Raw genomic sequence first — 20,218 nt, 5'->3', positions numbered from 1 at the left:
GCGCGCTACAAACACCAACTTACTTTATCCCTGCTCTTCGTCAAGGTGAGCGAATGAGGGCAAGCTTGTCCGCAGAGGTTTGAAAATCAGAGAGATTCACATTGTTTTCCTCCTCCCCCCCCCCCCCCCCCGCTGGAACGCCTCTTTCTTAATCCAGCTAAAACTCCACGGGCTCCGGCTGCCCGTGCCTCCACGCAGCCGGGGAAGGGACAATTAGCAACCAAGTCATTTTACCCCTGGGTTGATTGCCAGCGACTTGGGTCAATGGCTTGGGAAACCGCAATCGCGCCGCATTAGATCATGCCATGCACGTCGGGAGGACGAGGCGACCCAAGGCGCTCGTGGCGCGTGAAGTGGGGTAGCCAGAGACCGGTTTTCTTCCTATCAGGCTGCCGTCTACACCTGGGAATCTATTCTCAGCAAAAGTAGAAAGAAATTGGTGAAATCTGTGACAAAAATGTTGACTCCCACCGCAGAATCTAATAGGAAATCTTTTCATGAAAGGGGCTGCCTGCCTGCCTCTTGCTTTAAAACTACAAAACTCTTGAATTTCATCAATCATCATCTTTGCGCAAAAATTCTCCTAAAACTTAAGGCAAATTGTTTTGCAACTAGGCAAAGTTTGCTGAACATTCACAAAATTATTTACAAGGTGTACGCAGCTACGCGTTGCACATCCTTAGCATCATCCTTAGAAGGAGGGGACACAGAGGTATCAGTGTTGGCAATATTTATGGATGCTCTTCTGTAAACAGATGGAGGATGACAGAGCGGGAGGTTTTACATTCAGGAGACTTTTGTTCAGCTGTGACTCGGCTTCATGGGACCTTCTTCCATAAACCCATGATGGCACAACTATGGCCCTTAGGGAGAGGAGAATTTGTTTTGCTAAACTTTGAACTTATTCCAACTTTGTGCTCTCTCCGCCAGGAGGCGTTTGAACCTCCCTTGCCTTCATAAGAAAATTATTTTTGTGCAAAAGGCCTTTTTTCCATTTTTGCCCAGAGTTAGTTGTTCGGTTGAGCCCATCTCTGCTTTCCCAGTCAGCTCACTTATTTAACACATTTCTATTCTGCCTTCCCTGTCAGCAAGACTGATCGAGGCAGTCTCCAACGCACATAAAATAAGGGCTCAGTTACGAGTAAAATCATAACTAAAATATAAACCTGAGCCACAAATTTATAACACCACAGAAAAGGAAAATCCATCATCCTTATACTCCCTTCTATAGCGCCGGTCAGACTGCATGAGGGAAATGAGCCTAGTTCCCTGCTAAAGGCCTTTGTCAGTGGAAGAGCTTTCAGGCTTCAAGAGGGCACCCCTTCTACAGCTTTTTACCAAAGAAGGGCTTCGTTCTACAAGTCTTTCATGATTCTTTAAAGTTTGTGAACCCTTTTACTGGACCAAGGTGAAAGTCATACAGAGATTGCAAAATGAGCTTCTGAGACTGCAGCTGAAAGTAGGGTCTATGTGCTCTCACCCAGCTCCCGTAAAACAACTTTATCTTATTTTCAGGTTGGTCGAATAAATGACATCGCCAACTGCAAATAATCCAGCTTTTCACAGGACTGTTCAAGTCTACGGGAACTCTGCACGGCAGCCTCTAAGCAACAGAAGGACGTTTAGCTCTTCTAAGATAAGCGCCCTCTGAACTGAGTGAGGTGGCCACCCCCACCAGCTACAGGCACTAGGAGCCAGGATGATTTATTATCCATGTACAGGACCACAGGGAAAAACAATGAAATAAAAAAAGGCTCCGCTTAGTTAACTAGCAACAGTTCTCTTTTTGCTTTCAGAATAAAACCCTCACCTTTAAAAGAGCCATGTATTTCTTTATTAAAAAAACACCTTTCCCAGCTTAAAACTGTCTAGTTTACATGGTTCAAACTTGTTTATCAGAAATGTCTAGAATTTTCAAAAACAACCACCATTTCTCTGCTCGTTCACTCCTGCCGCTAAGTGGCAGGGAACGCGGATACATGGAGTGAAGAGAGCAGCTGCTTATTTCTGAGGCATTCCAGGAACCAGATGTAACAGAATCAACCAAAATCCTATGCAAAGTTTGGATCTTCCAGACAATCAAAAGGAGCGATTCATTGATATCAACCATAACATTGACTGAAATCGCGGCGTAAGCCGTTAACTGTCCCTCTGTGAGCCTCCGGAGCAGCAACCCTACCTGAAACTGTTACTCACCCACCTTCTTCCGCACGAGGGACATCACTCCGATCCTGGTGAGAACATGCTGCCGGGACAGCCCCTCCCGGGGGACCCCGTCGGCAAAGGTTTCTGCGCCATCGGCTCCAGGTTCACATAGGTGCCTCATGAACAAGGACACATAAGCCCTGGCAGATAGAAAGCAACCAGTGAGCATTCTTCAGCCTCCATAGAAATGACGGCAGAAAAGGACCAAACGGTCCATCCCGTCCGCCCCAGCAAGTTTCTTATGAAAGCATCTGCTGTGCCGTGCAGGCTACCCCCAATGCTTATCAGTTTCCCAGGCCATAAAAAAGTCAGAGAAGTACTTCAACTCCCAGACTCCGGAGGAAATGTTGACTCAGTGCTCAGAATTACCAGTTAAAATTAGCTTTTTTTTTTTTTTTTTAATTAATTCATCTACTGCACAGTAAAAGCGTGTTACAACTTGGGATGTTTCTTTCAGGAACCGACAGCGGTAGACCAGGACGTCCAGTTTGACGATGACAGCTCCTGGAACAATCAGTCGGAGTCTTGCCCCATACTGTGACCTTTTTTTTCCCCATGGGGGGGCGGTAGGGGCAGGGTTACAAGTGGGACATACAGGAGGCTCAAAGGAAAATAGGAATCTTTAGCCTTTTTTGGGAAGCTGAACATTAGGGAGGTGCTTTTGTTTGAAATTATACAGACAATGTCAATGGATGCCCCCCCCCCCCCCGACCAGACTTACCAACCTAGACCCTGGTGGTCTAGTGAGGGCCTGGAATGACCCCCTCTGCTCTTGAATCCGGCTGCTGCCAGTCTTCAAAAGGGTGTTGGCCGGCCCTTTGCCCCATCATGTCACGGGCTATGGGGGCCATGATAGGGACAAAGGGCTGGCCAGTGCCATTTTGGAAAATGGTGGCCACTGGCTCTGGGAGGAGAGGGGGGGGTCGCTGCAGGCCCCCACTAGACAGTCAGGCAGATACGGTAAATCTGAGGGAAGGGGGAGTTGGTATCGGAAAGTAGCATGCACAATTTGCAAAATGCACACACACTATTTTCTGAAACCAATGGGGAACAAAAAAGGAAATGCCAACTAAATAAAAAAAAAAAAAAAAAAGAGGAAAATTTTTCAAACAAACTAAAATGTTTGCTCTGGATAGGCATAACCCTACATTCCAGGAGAGGGCATCTCCCTCATACAAAAAGCCGGGAGTTACAGAAGAGGGGATGGAGGAGCTTTGCTGAACGGTCCCTCAAGCACAGAGGTTTACTGATTAGAAACAAGAAAAGCTTTACAGTTTCCCATCAACTAACGGGAAGCCGACACCGCTTCGTGGATGGCGGGCAGCACAGGCTCCGAGTCATTCTAATAGGGACCCCAGAAAACTTCCACACAATAACGGAATGCATCCAGCCAGCCAAGGAACAGATTCTACCATGGGGAGAAATTAATCCGCTCCTTCAATTTAACACACAGAGAGACAAAAGCCCCCAACGCCATTTGAATACACTCGTACCACTTCCGCCCTGGAATGGTTTACCTTCCAGAAAATGCAATAGGTTGAAACTGGACAAAAGATGCTCTATACTAGGAAAATATCTTGCAGGCTGACTTGCCGATCATTATTTGCAAGTTCTATTGTTTCCCCCCCGGTTTTGCCTGAAACTTTAATCTGTTACTTGGTTTAGCTGAAAAGAATTTTTTTTTTTTTTCTTTTTATAAATTACCTAAACTCTTTCTCACTTTTTCCTCTCAGGTCTCGAACCAGCCAATGGGAATTAAAGGCATCCTGGGGAGGCATGCCCCAGCGCATGATGGCGTTCAAGAAGGCCTTGCGTTGTCGCGCATTGAAGCCGAGAACCTGTGAAAGGGAAGACATTTCTCACGCGCACCGCCATGCAAGCAAACCTGCAGAGTGCACGGCAGAATGAAGGACCACCTCCCCCCCCCCCCCCCCCCCGGCAGCTTTCAGACCATGAAAACAATTATTCAAAGAGAAACCGTGAAAACGGGGGCGGTGTGCACAGCACCTGTACCTTTCTGTCTTCAGGGATGCGGGTGCAAAATGTGTGCTGTAAAGCATACGGGAAGGGCGAGGATTTGAAAAACCTTCCCTCCCCAGACCTAATGCTGCTCCTTTTTCCCTGCGGGCGTAACTGTGCATGTGGTTTCATTTTACCCATCCCGGGAAGGGGGAGGGTGGGGGGCGCAATATTCAAACTGCACATGTGTTTACTTCTCTATGGTACTTCTCTATGGTTGCTGTCTAAGAGTCATCCAGCTAAGATAGAATGGATATTCTGTGGCACAGCTATGCTGCTGAATATCCCTACGGAAATCTATGAATTGTGCAGCTAACTTAACCAGATGAGCCCAGGCATCGGCACTTATCCAGCTAAGTTAAGCAGATAAGTAAGTCCTCTGCGAAACGCCCATTGCCTGAGTGGAGCTGGATATTCAGCCACTGCCACTCAGCCGGATAAGTCACCCCTTTATCTGGCTAAGTGCCTCTTAATTACTGCCCTCTGAATGCTCAGTTTGTAATAAACATGTAAATACCCTGTGTAATGACATCCATAGCATAACTCATACTGCTTATGTACCATTTCTAAGAAGAACAGTAATTCAGGACTGGGGTAGAGTGGTAAAGCTTTACCTCGATGTTCCCACCAACTCTTGCCAGTAGAGGAGGAAGTGGCTTGTCCCTGTCACTTTTTAGTTGCCTTTTCGATTGCCTTCTACCGCCTAGAAGATAAACACACTCAATGTGTAACAGCCTCAGCAATTTACTTCTGGAAATTCAAGTATTGTGGCCTAACAGGATCTGAGACAGAACTGGTCCCACTTCAAAAATGTAGACAATGAGAAGGCAGTCCAGGAGTTAGTATTGGTATCAACAAACGAGATAGATGCCGAATGTCCTTGAAAAGCATTTATTGTGGTGGAGACGCGCAAACTGCCCGACTCGGGCCGGGTTTCGCCACTCCTCAAGTGGCTGCCTCGGGGGCTATACTAAAATACATAAATATGCAGTCATATTCATATTCACCACCCTCCTTACTAACCTTGGCTTCAAACACTTTATCTACGCAGACGACGTCCAAATTCTTTTCCCCTTCACTGACTCCCTCCAAACCGCTCTTCAAAAGTGGGAATCATGTCTGACCGCTATCAACCAACTACTCACTGACATGCACCTTGCTCTTAACCCACAAAAAACTGAACTCCTCATCATCTCTATCAAACAATCCTCTCCCTCCATTCCCCTTGTGTACTCCTCCACGCTCTTCCCCTCCCACACCCGTAGCCTTGGCGTCCTTATTGACAACCAGCTCTCTCTCAAACCCTTCATTAAATCTATCCTAACTGACTGCTATTTCAAATTACAAACATTCAAAAAACTCCGGCCCCTCTTATACTTCACTGACTTTCGCACAGTACTACAGTCTATTATCTTTTCCAAAATAGACTACTGTAATGCACTCTTCCTTGGTCTCCCTGCTACACATACTAAACCATTGCAACTCCTACAGAACGCCTCAGCACGTATCCTTACTAACCCCAGAAAACGTGACCACATCACTCCTACCCTTATCAAACTCCACTGGTTACCAATACAATCTCGTATCCTTTTCAAAGTTCTTTCCCTCATTCATAAAAGCATCACCAATGAAAACACCGACTGGATCATCCCGCCACTGCTCCTTCGCACATCCACCAGACCTACTCGTTCTGCCCTCCAAGGGACCCTCCGTACCCCCTCTATCAAATCCACTAAACTTATTTCCACAATGAACAGAGCCTTTTCCCTGGCCGGCCCCTCCCTATGGAATTCTTAATTCATGTCTGTTTTATTCAGTACTTTTTATTCATGTAAGTTTTGTATGCTATTTATTTTTTATTATTTATTTTTGTGAATATGTGCACACATTTATATGACTGCATATTTATGTATTTTAGTATAGCCCCTGAGGCAGCCACTTGAGGAGTGGCGAAACTCGGCCTGAGTCGGGCAGTTTGTGCGTCTCCACCACAATAAATGCTTTTAAAGGACATTCGGCATCTATCTCGTTTGTTGATACCATTACGGCTTTCACAGATTGCCTCCCTTCTTGTTTTGTTGGCCCAGGAGTTAGTACTGGGCAGGAGGGGTGCATCGGACTGGCAGTCGTCTTTCAAGTGTCAAAATGCAGGTTTGCAAACCAGTGCCCTAGTGCATGTGACACTGAGCTCTGCCATTCTTAAGAGACCTCCTGGGTTATTTAATCTTCAGCCCTGTTAAATGTCTGGAGGCTGTGACGTTTCTGATGCCTTTGACTGAACCTTCATAAGAGTTTTTCACAATTGTTATTGTATACAGGTTTTCAAGACCAGTTAAATCACTTCGTCTGATGGACTCCAGATATTTGGGGGAAAAAAACCATCTTAAAAGTTCTACTTACGGAATTAAATGTGCCTTACGTTTCAAAAGGTGGCTCAAACTTCATAAACTGGAGTCCACCACCAGAGACAAAAAAGTGGAATGGATAATAAATTAATCTCAGAACTCACTCTGCCCTTCGGGCCTTTCCTCAAAGTCTTCGTCCTCATCCTCCGAGCCAATGGAGTATTCCGACTGGTTGTCGGAGAGCTCGTCCTGCCACTCTGCAAAGCAGAAGCCACAGCGCAAATGCAAGTTGACTCAAGTCCTTGGCCTTTTGGTTGGTTGTAAGAGAGACTTGCACAAATCAGGAGAAAAGGAATACTTTTACGTTATTTATACACGGGGGCGAAAAACAGAACAGCCTGTTTACCAGTCTTCCACACTCATCTAACAATCTTGCTCGCTGACGGGAATGCATTAGGCTTTAATGCATTATTTATAAACCATATTAGTCGCAGTTACTGTTAAATGGTTTTAGTTCTTCTCTGTCCCTCCTTTACTCTGAGCAGTCCTGCAAGTCTAACGAGGCAGCCCATGTTCCTTTTCAATTTATAAAGCATCCTCAAGGGGAAAATCAAGTTCAACATACGATTCCTTCTATGCCATCAGGCTCCTAATGGGATCTTTTCAGCTGAGTTTCCAAAAGATAAGAAGGCTTTCATGATTGCTATTCTGTGTGTGTTCTCCCCTTAATACCTTTTTATGGTTGGCATCTATTTTCAAGGGCATGTCCAAGGGGTTAACAGCGTTTTTTCCTTCTCCGATCCGCACATACGTGCATATCATGGATGTGCACATGTGGCTCCCAGAAAGTAGCCTCCATTAGTACTGGGTGGACTTTCTTGGTATAATTTCAAACTGAGCAGATGTGGCCCCTGCATAACACAAACGTGGCGCTCCAGAGACAAAAGTGACCGCAATGGAAAGCAAAGCTCTGACTGATTCATTCAGGACCTGGCACCATCAGACAACATGAGGGTCACTGCCCGATTGTGGGGGGGGGGCGACTTATCAGCTGGATCCATCTCAACTGGGCAATCTGAGCCAGTCCTGGTTACATTCCACTATGCCTATGGATCCATAGATCCAATGTTTCTGTGGAAGTCGGGATCACGGGCACAGATGCAATAGAGATGAAGCCAGGACTGGCTCAGCGTCTTCCCTTCTAATGTGGCATTCGGTGGGTGACATTAGTACCCGGTGCTGCCAGTTTCAGAATTCATGCACCCCGAGTTTTTTTGGGATTTTTTTGCCCGTTTTACTTTCTGCTGGATGCGCAGAAGTAGTGAGTTGTAAGAAATGTGCACGAGTCAACAAGTTGAGCCGATACCGGACAGGCCATATCCCGACAGTCACTGGGCAGTTCCGCTCGAGCGAGCCAACCATAAAGCCTGCGCTTTCAGAGTGTCTGCCTGATGACCGCAGGGCCACTTTTAAATGGAGGAGCATTTTGCTGGCAGGGGTGCTGAGCAAACTGCCGGGCTTTCTTTAACACGCATCGATATTGTAAGACAACGAAGAGGCTCTGGTCGCGCATATACTGATGATGAGGTGCAGTCAAATAAAAAGCAGACAAAATGCATTTTTCCATTTTTTTCCCTGCTCCTGCGTTTAGGGTGAGGAAAATTACCAGTTAGAAAGCAGCTGTTATGTAGGCAGCTTTATGATTGGTGGGACCCAGGCTATGAACGCCTTTTCATTGGCTGCACTGTAATTCCAGCATTAGTTGGAACCAACCTAGGAGTGTGCGTTAATTTCATGGGGTTTTTTCACTTCATTCTTAGTGTTTTGTTTTATTTTATTTTTAATGTGCGCTATTTGGAAATAGCACACGTTAAAATGACAGAAACACAAAAAAACTCTCAAAAAATTTTTCTTCTGTCATTTCTTCCAAAATGACATGAAAGGCCTGCACATCCTTAACAAAAGCTAAAACAGCCGTTGTCTTTTAAGCAACCTTTGGGTGGCAGAAATATTTTTTTTTTCAGGACATTTATTTCCCAGTAAAGCAGAGGGGAGGACTTGAGGGAAGCTGTACCTAACCTGCCAGAATAATTTGGTTTGGCTGGACAATTTTCCCAAAATATCATTCAGTGTCCCATGAACTCCAGTGTAAATAAGGTGATTTTCTTTCACACAAGCCTTAGGATAACTTTCTTGGGACCAGTTGTGGGGGGGGGGGGGGGGGGGGGGGGGGGGGGGAGCGGGTTAAGATTTCAACCAGTACGGTACTCACTGGTAACAAATAAAAAGGACCTTACAGGAACTTCTGTGCTCTCAGGCATTCCAAACTTTATTGGGGTAGAAACAAGCAGCTGTCTCAGGGAAAGCTCCATTTTCTCCTCCCATCCTGATGAACACTGATTAAAAACGGATTTTGGTGCAATTGGTTTTTGTTTTGTTTTGTTTTTCAATCACCAACAAGTATTTGAATGCTTGAACGGTTTTAGATTTGCTTCACCAGTAACTGCTGTTGCCGCCTAGGATAGATTTCTGCTACAGCTGTTGAAAGCCAATTCCGTTTCTTTAAGTGCAACCAAAGGGTCGTCAGCTCCTGGGGCGTGTCAGGTAGTCACGGGTGCTGACAACCACCAGGCGGCAACATTGCGTCACACGGGCTGATGCACAGTCATCTATGGGCAGCCTTGCCATTACCTAACTAAGGACACGCATTTGTTTAAAACCAATGGGCACGACGAATCAAAACAGTCCATTTTCATTTCGTTTCATTTTACCCAAAACAAATGTGTGCACCTAAAAAAAAAATAATAATAAATAAATAAATAAAAGCCCCAAAACGTTTTTGGGTGCTTTTTGTTTCAGCAAATAGTGCATATTAATAGCAAATAGCATGCACTATTTGCTGAGAAATATATTTAAAGACAAAGCTAGGAAGCCCAGCCATGTCTTCCTCGTGCCTCTCTGACCCCCTTATCCCTGTCCTTATTTACCCCTTCTGTGGATAGTAGGAAGGAGGGATAGCAGCAATCTCTAATTGCATCTGCCCTACTGCATCTATTTAACAATGTCTCCCAGCCTTGAGATCGGTGCCATCAAAATGTCTCGAGGCTGACTGGCCCCATCTCCATGCATGGCCGTATGTTCGTACATACAATTAAATGGGGATAATATTCTCTAGCAAAGTGCGGAAATGGCTCCCCTCTGGAGTGGATATGATCCCGGATATCGCCAGTGTAAGTGCTTTGCACCATCGATTATCAGCTTAAACCAGCAGCAGAAAATTTGGGGTTGGCTTACATAAGTAGGCTCTTGCTTTGGAAGCAGCAGGTGAGTTAGGAAGGCTTTTGGCGCTAAAGCTGCCGTGAGCAAGGACTGAGCCCCTTAGAAACTCCTCCCCCTTTCCCTGGCTGAGGTGGGAGGCTGCTACTGATCTGGTTACCTTGGTCCTCCTGGGTCGTATCGTTGTAATTGACTTGCTTGCGTATCCTTTTGCCCTTCCCAAGGTTCCTGGCGAGATCCTCTTGCTGTTGCTCATAGTGGTGGCGCAGCAGTTTCTCCCAGTAATCGGGATCCACATTCTCCTCTTGCTTGATAATCTCTCGTTCGACCTCCTCCTGAGAATAAACCACTGTTTAGAAGAAGGATTCTGCGCTTGTATATGCGCACCCAGCAGCTTCAGTCTGTATCACATCCTCTTGGCTCAGAAAAGATTTAATAACCCAAGATGCCACTGACCATTGGTCTCCAAAGCAGGAAACGACTCCTATCCCAAACTCTCTTTTTCTACATTTTTCAGGGCAGCGAAATAGAGAAGTAAGATATATACTCCTCTCTCATTTATTTTTTCCCTTCCCATGTCTCTCTGTACACACTCATGGCCCAGTGGAGGAATTCTGATGCTATGTGGCAGATTTTGGTTTTTTTTACTCATAATTGCAAGCAAGGAGGACGATAAATACAGAATGTAGCAGTCAGTTCTAAAAAAGCTGAGCTTCTAAATTTAGGCACCTATTTTCAGCCAAGATCATAAGGCAGGGGTGGCTAACGCCGGTCCGCGAGAGCCACAAACAGACCTGGTTTTCAGGATATCCACAATTAATATGCATGAGATAGATTTGCATACAATGGAGGAGGTGCAAACAAATCTACCTCATGCACAGTCATTGTGGATATCTTGAAAACCTGGCCCATCTGTGGCTCTCGAGGACAGGCGTTGGCAACCCATTCCTATGGAGTGAATTTTCAAAGAAGTCAAAATGTGTAAAAGTCGCATATATCGTAGAAATTTCCAAAAGCCCAGCCGCACCCATAAAATCCAATTTAACGCACGGAAATCCACTTGAAAATTAACCCCTCGTGTTTCCGGTTGAGATTCATTTACCTACGGTTAGGCGCCTCGTGCTGAAAATCGGTCCTAACCTCCTAACTTTCACTCCGCCCTCATAGCCACCCGCTTTAGAGGCTCCCAAACGTAAGAGCCTAGTGAAGCAAGGATCCTGTTTAGGAACTCAGTACATTTTGAAAGGGTCTAAGGTATATAAAATGCTAATAAAGATAAAGAGGCTTGGAAATTGTGCTCAACATTTTCAGGGAACTGCAGCCGGGGCCACAAATACTCGTGCCTCCGATTCTCGCTTAGCACTCATCAGTACATACTTTCTGTTTTGTCTTCCACTTGTTGGTCTTGGCTGAAGGCCTTTCACAGTTGCATACAACTTATCGAAGCAGTGGTAGGGCCTAAGGGGCTGACTGGTGCAATGCCGGGGATATACGAGACAGGCTGTGGGTGAGGGAGGCTGAGGATGGCAGTCACCGAGGCCCAACATGGCAGAAAATGCTGGTCAGTTAGCTGGATTTTTCTAATCTTAGGAATCAACCAGTGAAATGGTTAACTAGGCCGATTTACTAAATTTGGTTGGGTAAAAGGTCAGTTACTGTTGTCACCACAGTATCTCCTGTTGATGCCAAATGTGAGATCTGCAGCAGTCCTAAGCCCTGATTGCCATCAATGTAAGGGTCAGGCCTGGGACCCAAATCCAGCCTACTCGGCAGCATATGGAGTTGCCAAGGGGCCGGCTTTACACTGAAACTTGGGCAAGTCAAGGTTCCTTTTCTATCCTTTTCTATCTGGCTGGTTTGAATACCTTTGTTATGCTAATTAAAGCAGGCCTTGATTAAAAACCAACAGAGTTAGTAAATCACAGACATTAATCTATGGACTTAATGCCAATCAGCAGAAGCTGGGACCTGAGCATCGATCCTCTGCCAAGGCCCGAGTCCTTAAAGCAAAGCCTTGGATACGGTGCCATGTCCGGTGTACTGCAAGAACAAATGGCAATGAGGCGACCCAATGGGTCCATCTCATCACAGACAATGGCATCTAAGGACTTGTGTGGGGAAATTGGAACAAAAAACGTTGCAGTGAGGTAAAGCCAGGATTGGTTCAGCATCTCCCGGATAAGTGGAGCCGGTGCACTGCACACGAGAAATGACTTGCACCGTGCAATACAAAAACATATTTGCTTTTTTGGTAATTTCTTTTTTTATTCTATAAGCAGAACCAGCCCTTTTCTGCCCCTCCCTCCCACCTTAAACTTCCCCTGCACAACGCCTCCACTCCCCACGTCCTGGCAACAGAGACCCAAATTACATCCCACTCTGGATGTTCGCTGGGCTGCTACTGGAAATGATGTAAAAGGCATGGGGATTGTAAAGACCGACTTATTGGCAACACATTGGACATAGTTACATGACATCTTGTCTACTCCTAGTGGTGCAACGCCATGTAACAGAATTCCAGTGAAGGACTGGCAATAAAAGGTTGTCCCATTCCCACGCACCCACTCACATACTCATGCAGTGCAAATTAACAGGTGACAGCAAACTCTCTCTCTCCAACCCCACACCCCCCGAGAATGACCAATAAACCATGGGCTTATTAAGGAATGTCTCACTGCTGTTCAGCACCATGGTCTGGACAGCTCTTGTGTCACGCAAAGAGACTCACATCAAACTTAATGGCGTTTCTCTAATTTTTAAATTGAATTTAGAAAGGAAACTCCACTAGCCCTAAACACACTTAAATACAAGTAAGTTTACCACGCCATCTTCTTCTCTCACAACGTATTGGGCCACTTTGAAAGAGCTGAGATACTCATTCATGTTCTGGAGTTCCGTGTCGTCCGTGGCATCCTGGTTCCGATCCAATAGTTTAGAGATCGCATCGTCGTCATAATGGATCACGCTGCTGTCTTCAACATCTTTATTGTCACCTGAAGAGTTCAAAGCCGACAAGGAAGGTCTGTGAAGCACTCGCTGTCCACAGGCGCTTGCACAACCACAACGCGATACTACAAAGGGGGATTTTGCAGTGCTGTGGGCTAGCTTTGTACTTTTAGAGCTTTAGCGTCCATGAAAGGCGCCGGCCTGCCCGCATCGGAAAACAAATCTCCACCGTTTAACTGGGGAAGGCCCATTCTCGTCGCCTCATGCACTTTATAAAACTTCCCTCCCCCCCCTGCACACATGAGTGGCGGTCGGCGCGCATGGATGTTAAAATCCGGTGTGCATGCATGCACGGATGTTGTTTCATAAAATGTGCGCGGCGACGTGCGCAAGTTATAAAATCAGCAGGTCCATGTCGCACGGCTTTGAAAATCTAGCTTATGTTTTTTTTAACCATTAGTCGTTAAGCTACTAAACAGTCAGCCATAGTGGGAAGTTTTGCCTAACAGACAAGAGGCGCAGTGGGTGCAGAGGATAGTCCCTTCAGACACGGAGGCATCTGCCATTTTCCCATGGGTACAGAAGATAGCCCCGTCCCCACAGAGAAGCAGCCCGGGTTTGCTTTATGCTGTGTGAAACTGTTGAATTTTGGTTTGATGACCCTGGTTCAGCAATTTGGATTCATCTGAGTGATTCTCCAAGGTTATATTGATGCTATTACCCTGGTTCCATCTGTTGTGGCAAGCTGTGCCGAGTACATGAAACTTGAATAAATTATTCCGCTTAGTTAAATAAGCGGGAAAAAGTTCATTCAAGATTATAGTTAGTGTGTGTTAGTGTGTGTGTGTGTGTGTGTGTTAGTGTGTGTGTGTTAGTGTGTGTGTGTGTGTGTTAGTGTGTGTGTTAGTGTGTGTGTGTGTGTTAGTGTGTGTGTGTGTGTGTGTTAGTGTGTGTGTGTGTGTGTGTTAGTGTGTTAGTGTGTGTGTGTGTGTGTCATCTGGTGTTGGCAAAGACCTTACATTCTTCAAAGTGATTTGGGCTTTGTGGACAAAAAAAAAAAATAAAAGCCAAAACAACCCTGCACTATCTGATGAAGGTTTTCTCTGGTACAAATATGGTCAGACCAACTTCACCTTTCAAGCTCTCCTGGGCATTGGCCATTTTGCCAACAATGTTTATGACACTGGGAAAGCTGAATGGCTGCCATGATGGCACCATTCCCCCCAAATACCACCCTTATTTTAACTTCCTCCCTGAAAGCGATCCCGATGCTCAGCTTGGAAGGTATTCCAAACTGGTGTGGATTGCATTCCAGACAGACGCAAAAGACAAAACGGAGAGCTTCGCGCCACAAGCACCTCCAGGAACAGCGTCCAGCCGAAGCCGTGAGGGACAGAAACGGGGTTAAGTGTACAAGCTGCGTGACGCACGGTTGGGTAGCAGGAATTTGGGCAGTGGGCTCTCTCTAAGTCAGCTGCAGTTTTCCAGCACACCATGCAAATGAAAGCAATTTTTTTTTTGTTTTTGTTTACGAGATGTTCTCGGTCAACGGGGAAGTCAATTATTATAGTTACTGTTCTGGCAGCATCTTCTGCCAGTGAATTCACAGAGCTGCTGCTCACCAGTTCTTCTGTACACGGTCAGGGTGCCACAATGATGGTCTGCAGTAAATAAAACAAAAAAACAGGAGAGAAGACACAAAAGTGTAAATAAAGCGGAGCAAAACCCCAAAAGGTTATTCGTGGTTACTTTGCAGTCACCTCACTTCAGCCTCTGGCATTAAATACCAGGCAGCGCTTTAAAATGGTCACTCCCAGGTCCTAGCTTATCTCCCGTTCTCAGACACCGCCTGGGCCAAGCTGGATCACATCCTCAGACAGAGCGATGCAGGTCCCCTCCCCTGATTCACGGACATGGAGGAAAATCAGTTCGTAAGAGAGAGGCATTTGGAAAGCCGTTTCTACAAGGAGGACACAAATGTCTCAGCCAGGGGGATGGGTTTCTGCAAACGTGCTGGCCTGATGTGCGGGTAACCGAACTTGCACGGGGCCTCGGTGTCTGTGCGTTTTCCTGCAGTGAGAAGAGTTGGGGGGAGGGGGGGGGGGGGTTTGCACACTTTTTTTTAAATCCCAAAAGCAGGAGCGCAATTAGTGGGTGGAAACGCGTGGGGCTGGCTCTCCGGGGCTCATTTTTCAAGAGGGAGAGTCGGCGGGTACTTTCCCCCTTTGAAAGTCTGTGCAAAGCCCGCAGGTAGAAAGTACCCACAGATGATGAGGAAATTAACGCACCCCCCCCCCCCCAAATCAGGTACGAGAAGACGCCGCCAAGATATAAAACAAGTCTATGCATACATTTTCATGCATTTTGCCCTTGATTTTCAAAGGCATTTGTGTGTATAAAACCCAGATTTATGGGCTTTTCAAAGTTGCCTGGGGGGGGGGGGGAGGGGGGAGGTTGTGAATGAAAAGGTGCGCACAGAAGGAATTCCGCGCATAATTCTGCGCGTGCCGCAAAGACGCGGTCTGGGGGGGGGGATGGGGGCCAGGAAAGCCGTTTGCACGCATTGTTTGGATTTTCTGAAGTGTAAATGTACAAAGTTCACATTTACGCCGGATCGAGCGCCGCACTCAGGCGCGGGCCCTTCCTGCTCATTTTAATAGCGGGCGCCGCCCGCGAGTCTGCCTGGAAAGTTTGGGCTGAAGTCCACGTGTGCCCTTAGAAAACGTATCCCTCTCTGGGCAGGAACTGCTGCTTTGAGAAACTGTAATGGACTTGCAAAACTCCGTCCTGTTTGAGTGAAAAAAAGGCTGTGAGAAACCCTGGAAGATGGTGTCCTTCCATCCCCATACCCCACTGCAGTCTTGGCCCCAGAAGAAGGCTGGAGATTTTGAGGAAGCCGAAGTGTATTTGGGAAGGGAGTCCCCACTGCATCTCGGGGCCCACCCGGAAGAGAGAGAACATTTCAGGACCCCCATCCTGAGGGACCCTTTCACAGACAGAGGGGCATCTGGAGAATAACTTCCCAGCATGGATGTAAGCAGAAGGCACGGGGTGTGTGTGTGGTGCCAAATGATTAGTACTGAGGTTATATTGCAACACCCATCACTCGGGGGGGGAAGGGGGCGAATTCTGTGCACAAAAATGTAAAGTTCTGCAAAATTCTGCATAAATTATACACATCACAGTCTTTGACTCGTTTAAAACGTAACACAGAACGGACGCCAAACTTCCCGTAGGTAAAGAGCACGGGTTACTAGGTCAGATGCCTTCCCACGGATGCTCCTGTTCACGCCACCAATTCTTTCGCCCTCTTACCTTCAACATCGTCCTTAAAAAGCTCCTCAGTCCCAAACTTCAAAATGTCGTCCAGCTCCTGTTTGGTCATGGATCCAGACTTCGAGCCCAGTCCCGGGCGGACCACCAGGTGGGTGAGCATCATTTTCCTTTTCGCCACCTGCGTGATCCTCTCTTCCACCGACGCCCGCGTGACAAAGCGGTAGATCATCACTTTTTTATTCTGGCCAATGCGGTGAGCTCTGCTGAAGGCCTGGAGAAGAAAATTAAAAAAAAAAAAAGACAAGGGTCCACAAAGGGATCCTCTCTACAGGGACAAAAACCGGATCCTTGACGGGTTCTGAATGCCTTTTACCGGACTAACAAAATAATGTTGCAGAGATGTGTGCCGTGCGGGAGCCTTCCAGCGGCAAAGGCCGGCAACGCAGAGGTCTGAAACCCTACAAGACATAGCCCGGGATTCATCGTCCCACTATAAATAGAGCAGAACGATGGCCCGCGGGGGAAACAAAAAGGGGGCGGCGGGCGAAAGATTGCAGCCGGCCGCATCGCGGCGGTGCCTTTTCACCTGCTGTGGTTGTGGCCGGGCCGCACACGTTCGCCCCCTATAGCGCCACGGGAAAAAGGTGGTGTTATTTCCCGTGGTGCCGCCGGCGATAACGTGGAAAACCTTATCGTCTGCAGCGCTGCCGGGCCATAGCCCCGCCCAAAACCCCTCCCCTAATTGTAATAACACCGCTGTGATGCGGCCGGTATCGCGTGCAATAAGGCCCATGGCGTTTTGAAAAATGACCCCCTGAGTTTGCTATTTCACAGTTATTTGCTACCAATTACTTAGCGATAACTCGTTTTCTTTTTTCGTTTTAATCTTAAGAACATAAGAAATTGCCCTGCTGGGTCAGACCAAGGGTCCATCAAGCCCAGCATCCTGTTTCCAACAGAGGCCAAAACCAGGCCACAAGAACCTGGCAATTACCCAAACACCAAGAAGATCCCATGCTACTGATGCAATTAATAGCAGTGGCTATTCCCTAAGTAAATTTGATTAATAGCCGTTAATGGACTTCTCCTCCAAGAACTTATCCAAACCTTTTTTGAACCCAGCTACACTAACTGCACTAACCACTAATCTTTTTGTACTGAGGTGCTGCGGGCTTTCATGAACGAGGAGCCCAAGACTTCAGGGCCACGGAGACCCAGGTTGTGACCACCGGCAGCAAGGGAGGGCAAACTCGAGCCACAGAAGCCAGTACTAAGTAATCCAGCAAGCGGAAAGTTCCTGGCACAGGGGACCCGGATACAGTTACACAGGGCAGGGATTTTTCTGAAAAGGCTAACCCGGCACCAAACATCAGCGCTGCCCCCGAGAACGTGAATCTGCGCCCTGAAAAACGCTCCCCCCCCCCCCCCCCCCCCGCAGCGCCTCTCTGCACAGGCGCAAATTTTGTGCAGCTAACGAATTACCCAGACAAAAGTTATCCGGGGAGCAGGGGGAATTTTGAAACCTCAGGTTTTGTCCGGGTAACTCCAAAAAGTACCTGGACGAGCGCTTTGAATACGGACTTCACAGAACCGTGGAACGGGATGGCAGAAGAGGGTCCGTAAGGCCCCCCCCCCCCTGGCTGGTCCTGATGCAGTGCCAAAGGCCCCAGTTTATCCCTTGTTCTCCCCTCACTTTTTCACAACCAAGGCTCCTCTTTTGCTCATCCTGGGCTTTCCTGAATTTGTCTCTACCACCTTTCCCAGCACCCACCACCCTTTCTACTTCTGTTGGAGCCTCATTCCATGACCTCTTGGTCTAGGACTTGCTAATCTCTGAGAAAGGTTTGTTTCTTCTGCATTATTTAGACCTTCGAGGGATTTCAGCCTCGGGTGCTTAAGTCTCACAGCTTTTTGGTGCGGACGCCACGCAATTCTGGTAGGTTTTCCCCACCCTCCCCCCCCCAGCCTGCCTCCAGCCCGTCTATATCTTCGGATGTGCAGCCTTCAGGACCGGACATGATATCCTAGAAGAGGTCCCACTAATGCCCTGGTACAGAAGCATCATCACCTCCCTTCCTCCGACGGGTCTAACCTCTCTCCCAGTGCACCCCGGCATCCTTCTAGTTTGCCACCTCGAGGTCCTCAGACAGCAGGTAGAGATTTCTGGACAATCTGAGCCCCTCGTGCATCCAGACTCAGCAGCAGCTCAAAAAGGGACTGGCGGAGCTCTGGAGATTTTCATGGACTATGGCACCTCTAGGTTAAAGCACTTTTAAGCTTTAACCCGTATCCTCTATTGTATTTCTTAATTATTACCACCTTTACTTCCTTCCAGCTACATAAGCTTCCAAGTTCTTTCTCCTTGTTGAATGTAACTTGCCTTATTCACTTCTTTTGTTTAATTTTCTTTAGTTACGCTACAGTTATACCCTTGTTAAATGTAAACCGATCCGATATGGTTATTACTATGAAGGTCGGTATAAAAAAGTGTTAAATAAATAAATGTTCCTGCTTTGCAAATGCTGGCAATATTACAACTTACAGCACTCTCTCTGCGAGAGAATTCAAAATTACCTTTTTTTTTTTTTTTTTTACTTGCTAGGAAAGTGCACTGTTATTTATGGATCACAACTCAAAGCTGAAATGGCTTATCATAACATTACTTGACGATGCCAGGAAAGTATAACACAGGGGGATCTCTGAGGCGCTGGTAGGGATGGAAGAGCTGAGCGGTTAGTACGGATGGGCAGACTAGAGAGAGGCTGGATGGTCTTTTTTTTTTAATATATATATACCGTCACGTTTCTCTCTTTGAAATTCTTTTATTTTCCAAACCCTAATTTAGAGGACCATTTGTCAAAGGGATTTGCCTGAGTTTTCAGGGGGGGCATTCCCAGGGGGATGAGGGAGATTAGGAGAGGGTAAGTACTAAGGTTCGTGCAGCCAACCCGCAGGTGCACTCCTCTACTTTTGGAGCCACAGGCCTTGTCGTGCATTTTAACAGGGTAACCACCCACGCGGTGGACCCTGCACTTTATGTGGATTACTTTAAATTGCCCTCAAAAGTGTTACCAGCACAATTAAACATGGACCATGGTCGCAGTTAAAGATCCATAAGACCCATTTCATTCCCTCCTTCCCCATCCTGCTTCAGTATTGTAGACTCACTTGGTTTTTGGGGGTCACCCTCGCTTCCCGGTGGCCAATCATTTTTTTTTTTGTGGTTATCCCACGTTTTTTCTGAATTCCTACGTGGCCTGTGCCTCTCCCACCGTCCCACACTCCTGAACCGAACGCAACTGTGTTCATCCGTTAGGCAAGCAAGAAAAGTTCACCTGGATGTCGTTGTGGGGGTTCCAGTCGGAATCATAAATAATGACCGTGTCAGCTGTGGCCAGGTTAATTCCCAGCCCGCCGGCTCGAGTGGACAGAAGGAAGCAGAACTGCTGGGCGCCAGGAGCTGAAAGGCAAGAGACGGCATTAGAAACGGACAAGGCGGAGGACCTTGCGCACCCTCTCTCTCGGAAGAGCCTAGGGATTCAGGCTGCATATTGCAGCAGAGCTTCTCCACACGCCCCGGCAGCAGATCCCACAGCGCAAGCCGCAGACACGAAGTTAGTGTTGTCAGCAAGCTCCAAGGGGGAAACAGAAGGCTGAGCCAGGCCTGGTTTAGCCCTGCTGGACAGGAGATTTCAATGCGAATCTCTTGCAATGCAGATGAGTGGAGTGGGCCAATAACTTAGGGCAGACTGAGGGTTTGCATAAACAGGTCTCACTAATTGCACGGACACAGTTGACATGTCATGAAAAACTGGGGAAGATGTTCTTTCTGGGCTTTGTCATGTCACTTTCTGGATTATTATTATTATTTTATTTATTTATTTTTTTACTTCTGCCTGCTTTTCCTACATTAAATTTGTTGATTTGTCTTTATTAGCTTTACTGAAATCCACAAATCTGTAATACAGAGCAACAAAACAGTAATTGTGTAACCAATCAAATATATCACTAAACAGAAAAAGACACACGCAAAAAAAAAAAAAAAAAAAGAAATGAAATCTCCAAATAAAGTGCCATATCCCTAATTTCTAAGACAATCTGTGGAGTCGGCCTTTCAGGAGACATGAAGAATGCCATTAAAATCACAAGTT

At 46.8% G+C, this 20,218-nt stretch overlaps 1 protein-coding gene across 7 annotated transcripts in view; it reads right to left on the bottom strand.

Moving 5' to 3' along the window:
- The window catches only part of CHD5 (chromodomain helicase DNA binding protein 5), a 142,713-nt gene that overhangs the window by 25,471 nt on the left and 97,024 nt on the right, over window positions 1–20,218 (bottom strand). For 5 of the 7 annotated variants that reach the window (XM_029578498.1, XM_029578499.1, XM_029578500.1 and 2 more), the window contains exons 22-30: window positions 19,403–19,527; window positions 16,107–16,338; window positions 14,366–14,452; window positions 12,666–12,838; window positions 10,006–10,180; window positions 6,734–6,826; window positions 4,839–4,927; window positions 3,910–4,043; window positions 2,201–2,345 (exon numbers count right to left, since the gene is read on the bottom strand). In XM_029578498.1, the coding sequence (XP_029434358.1) occupies window positions 2,201–2,345; window positions 3,910–4,043; window positions 4,839–4,927; window positions 6,734–6,826; window positions 10,006–10,180; window positions 12,666–12,838; window positions 14,366–14,452; window positions 16,107–16,338; window positions 19,403–19,527 (1,253 nt within the window). The remainder of the gene's footprint in view (window positions 1–2,200; window positions 2,346–3,909; window positions 4,044–4,838; window positions 4,928–6,733; window positions 6,827–10,005; window positions 10,181–12,665; window positions 12,839–14,365; window positions 14,453–16,106; window positions 16,339–19,402; window positions 19,528–20,218) is intronic. The other 2 variants (XM_029578501.1, XM_029578505.1) reach the window with 1 other exon arrangement.

This window comes from Rhinatrema bivittatum, chromosome 15, assembly GCF_901001135.1.
Source record: "Rhinatrema bivittatum chromosome 15, aRhiBiv1.1, whole genome shotgun sequence".
NCBI lineage: Eukaryota > Metazoa > Chordata > Amphibia > Gymnophiona > Rhinatrematidae > Rhinatrema > Rhinatrema bivittatum.
The sequence above is the reverse complement of the archived record's forward strand: the minus strand, read 5'-3'. Positions and strand labels throughout refer to the sequence as shown.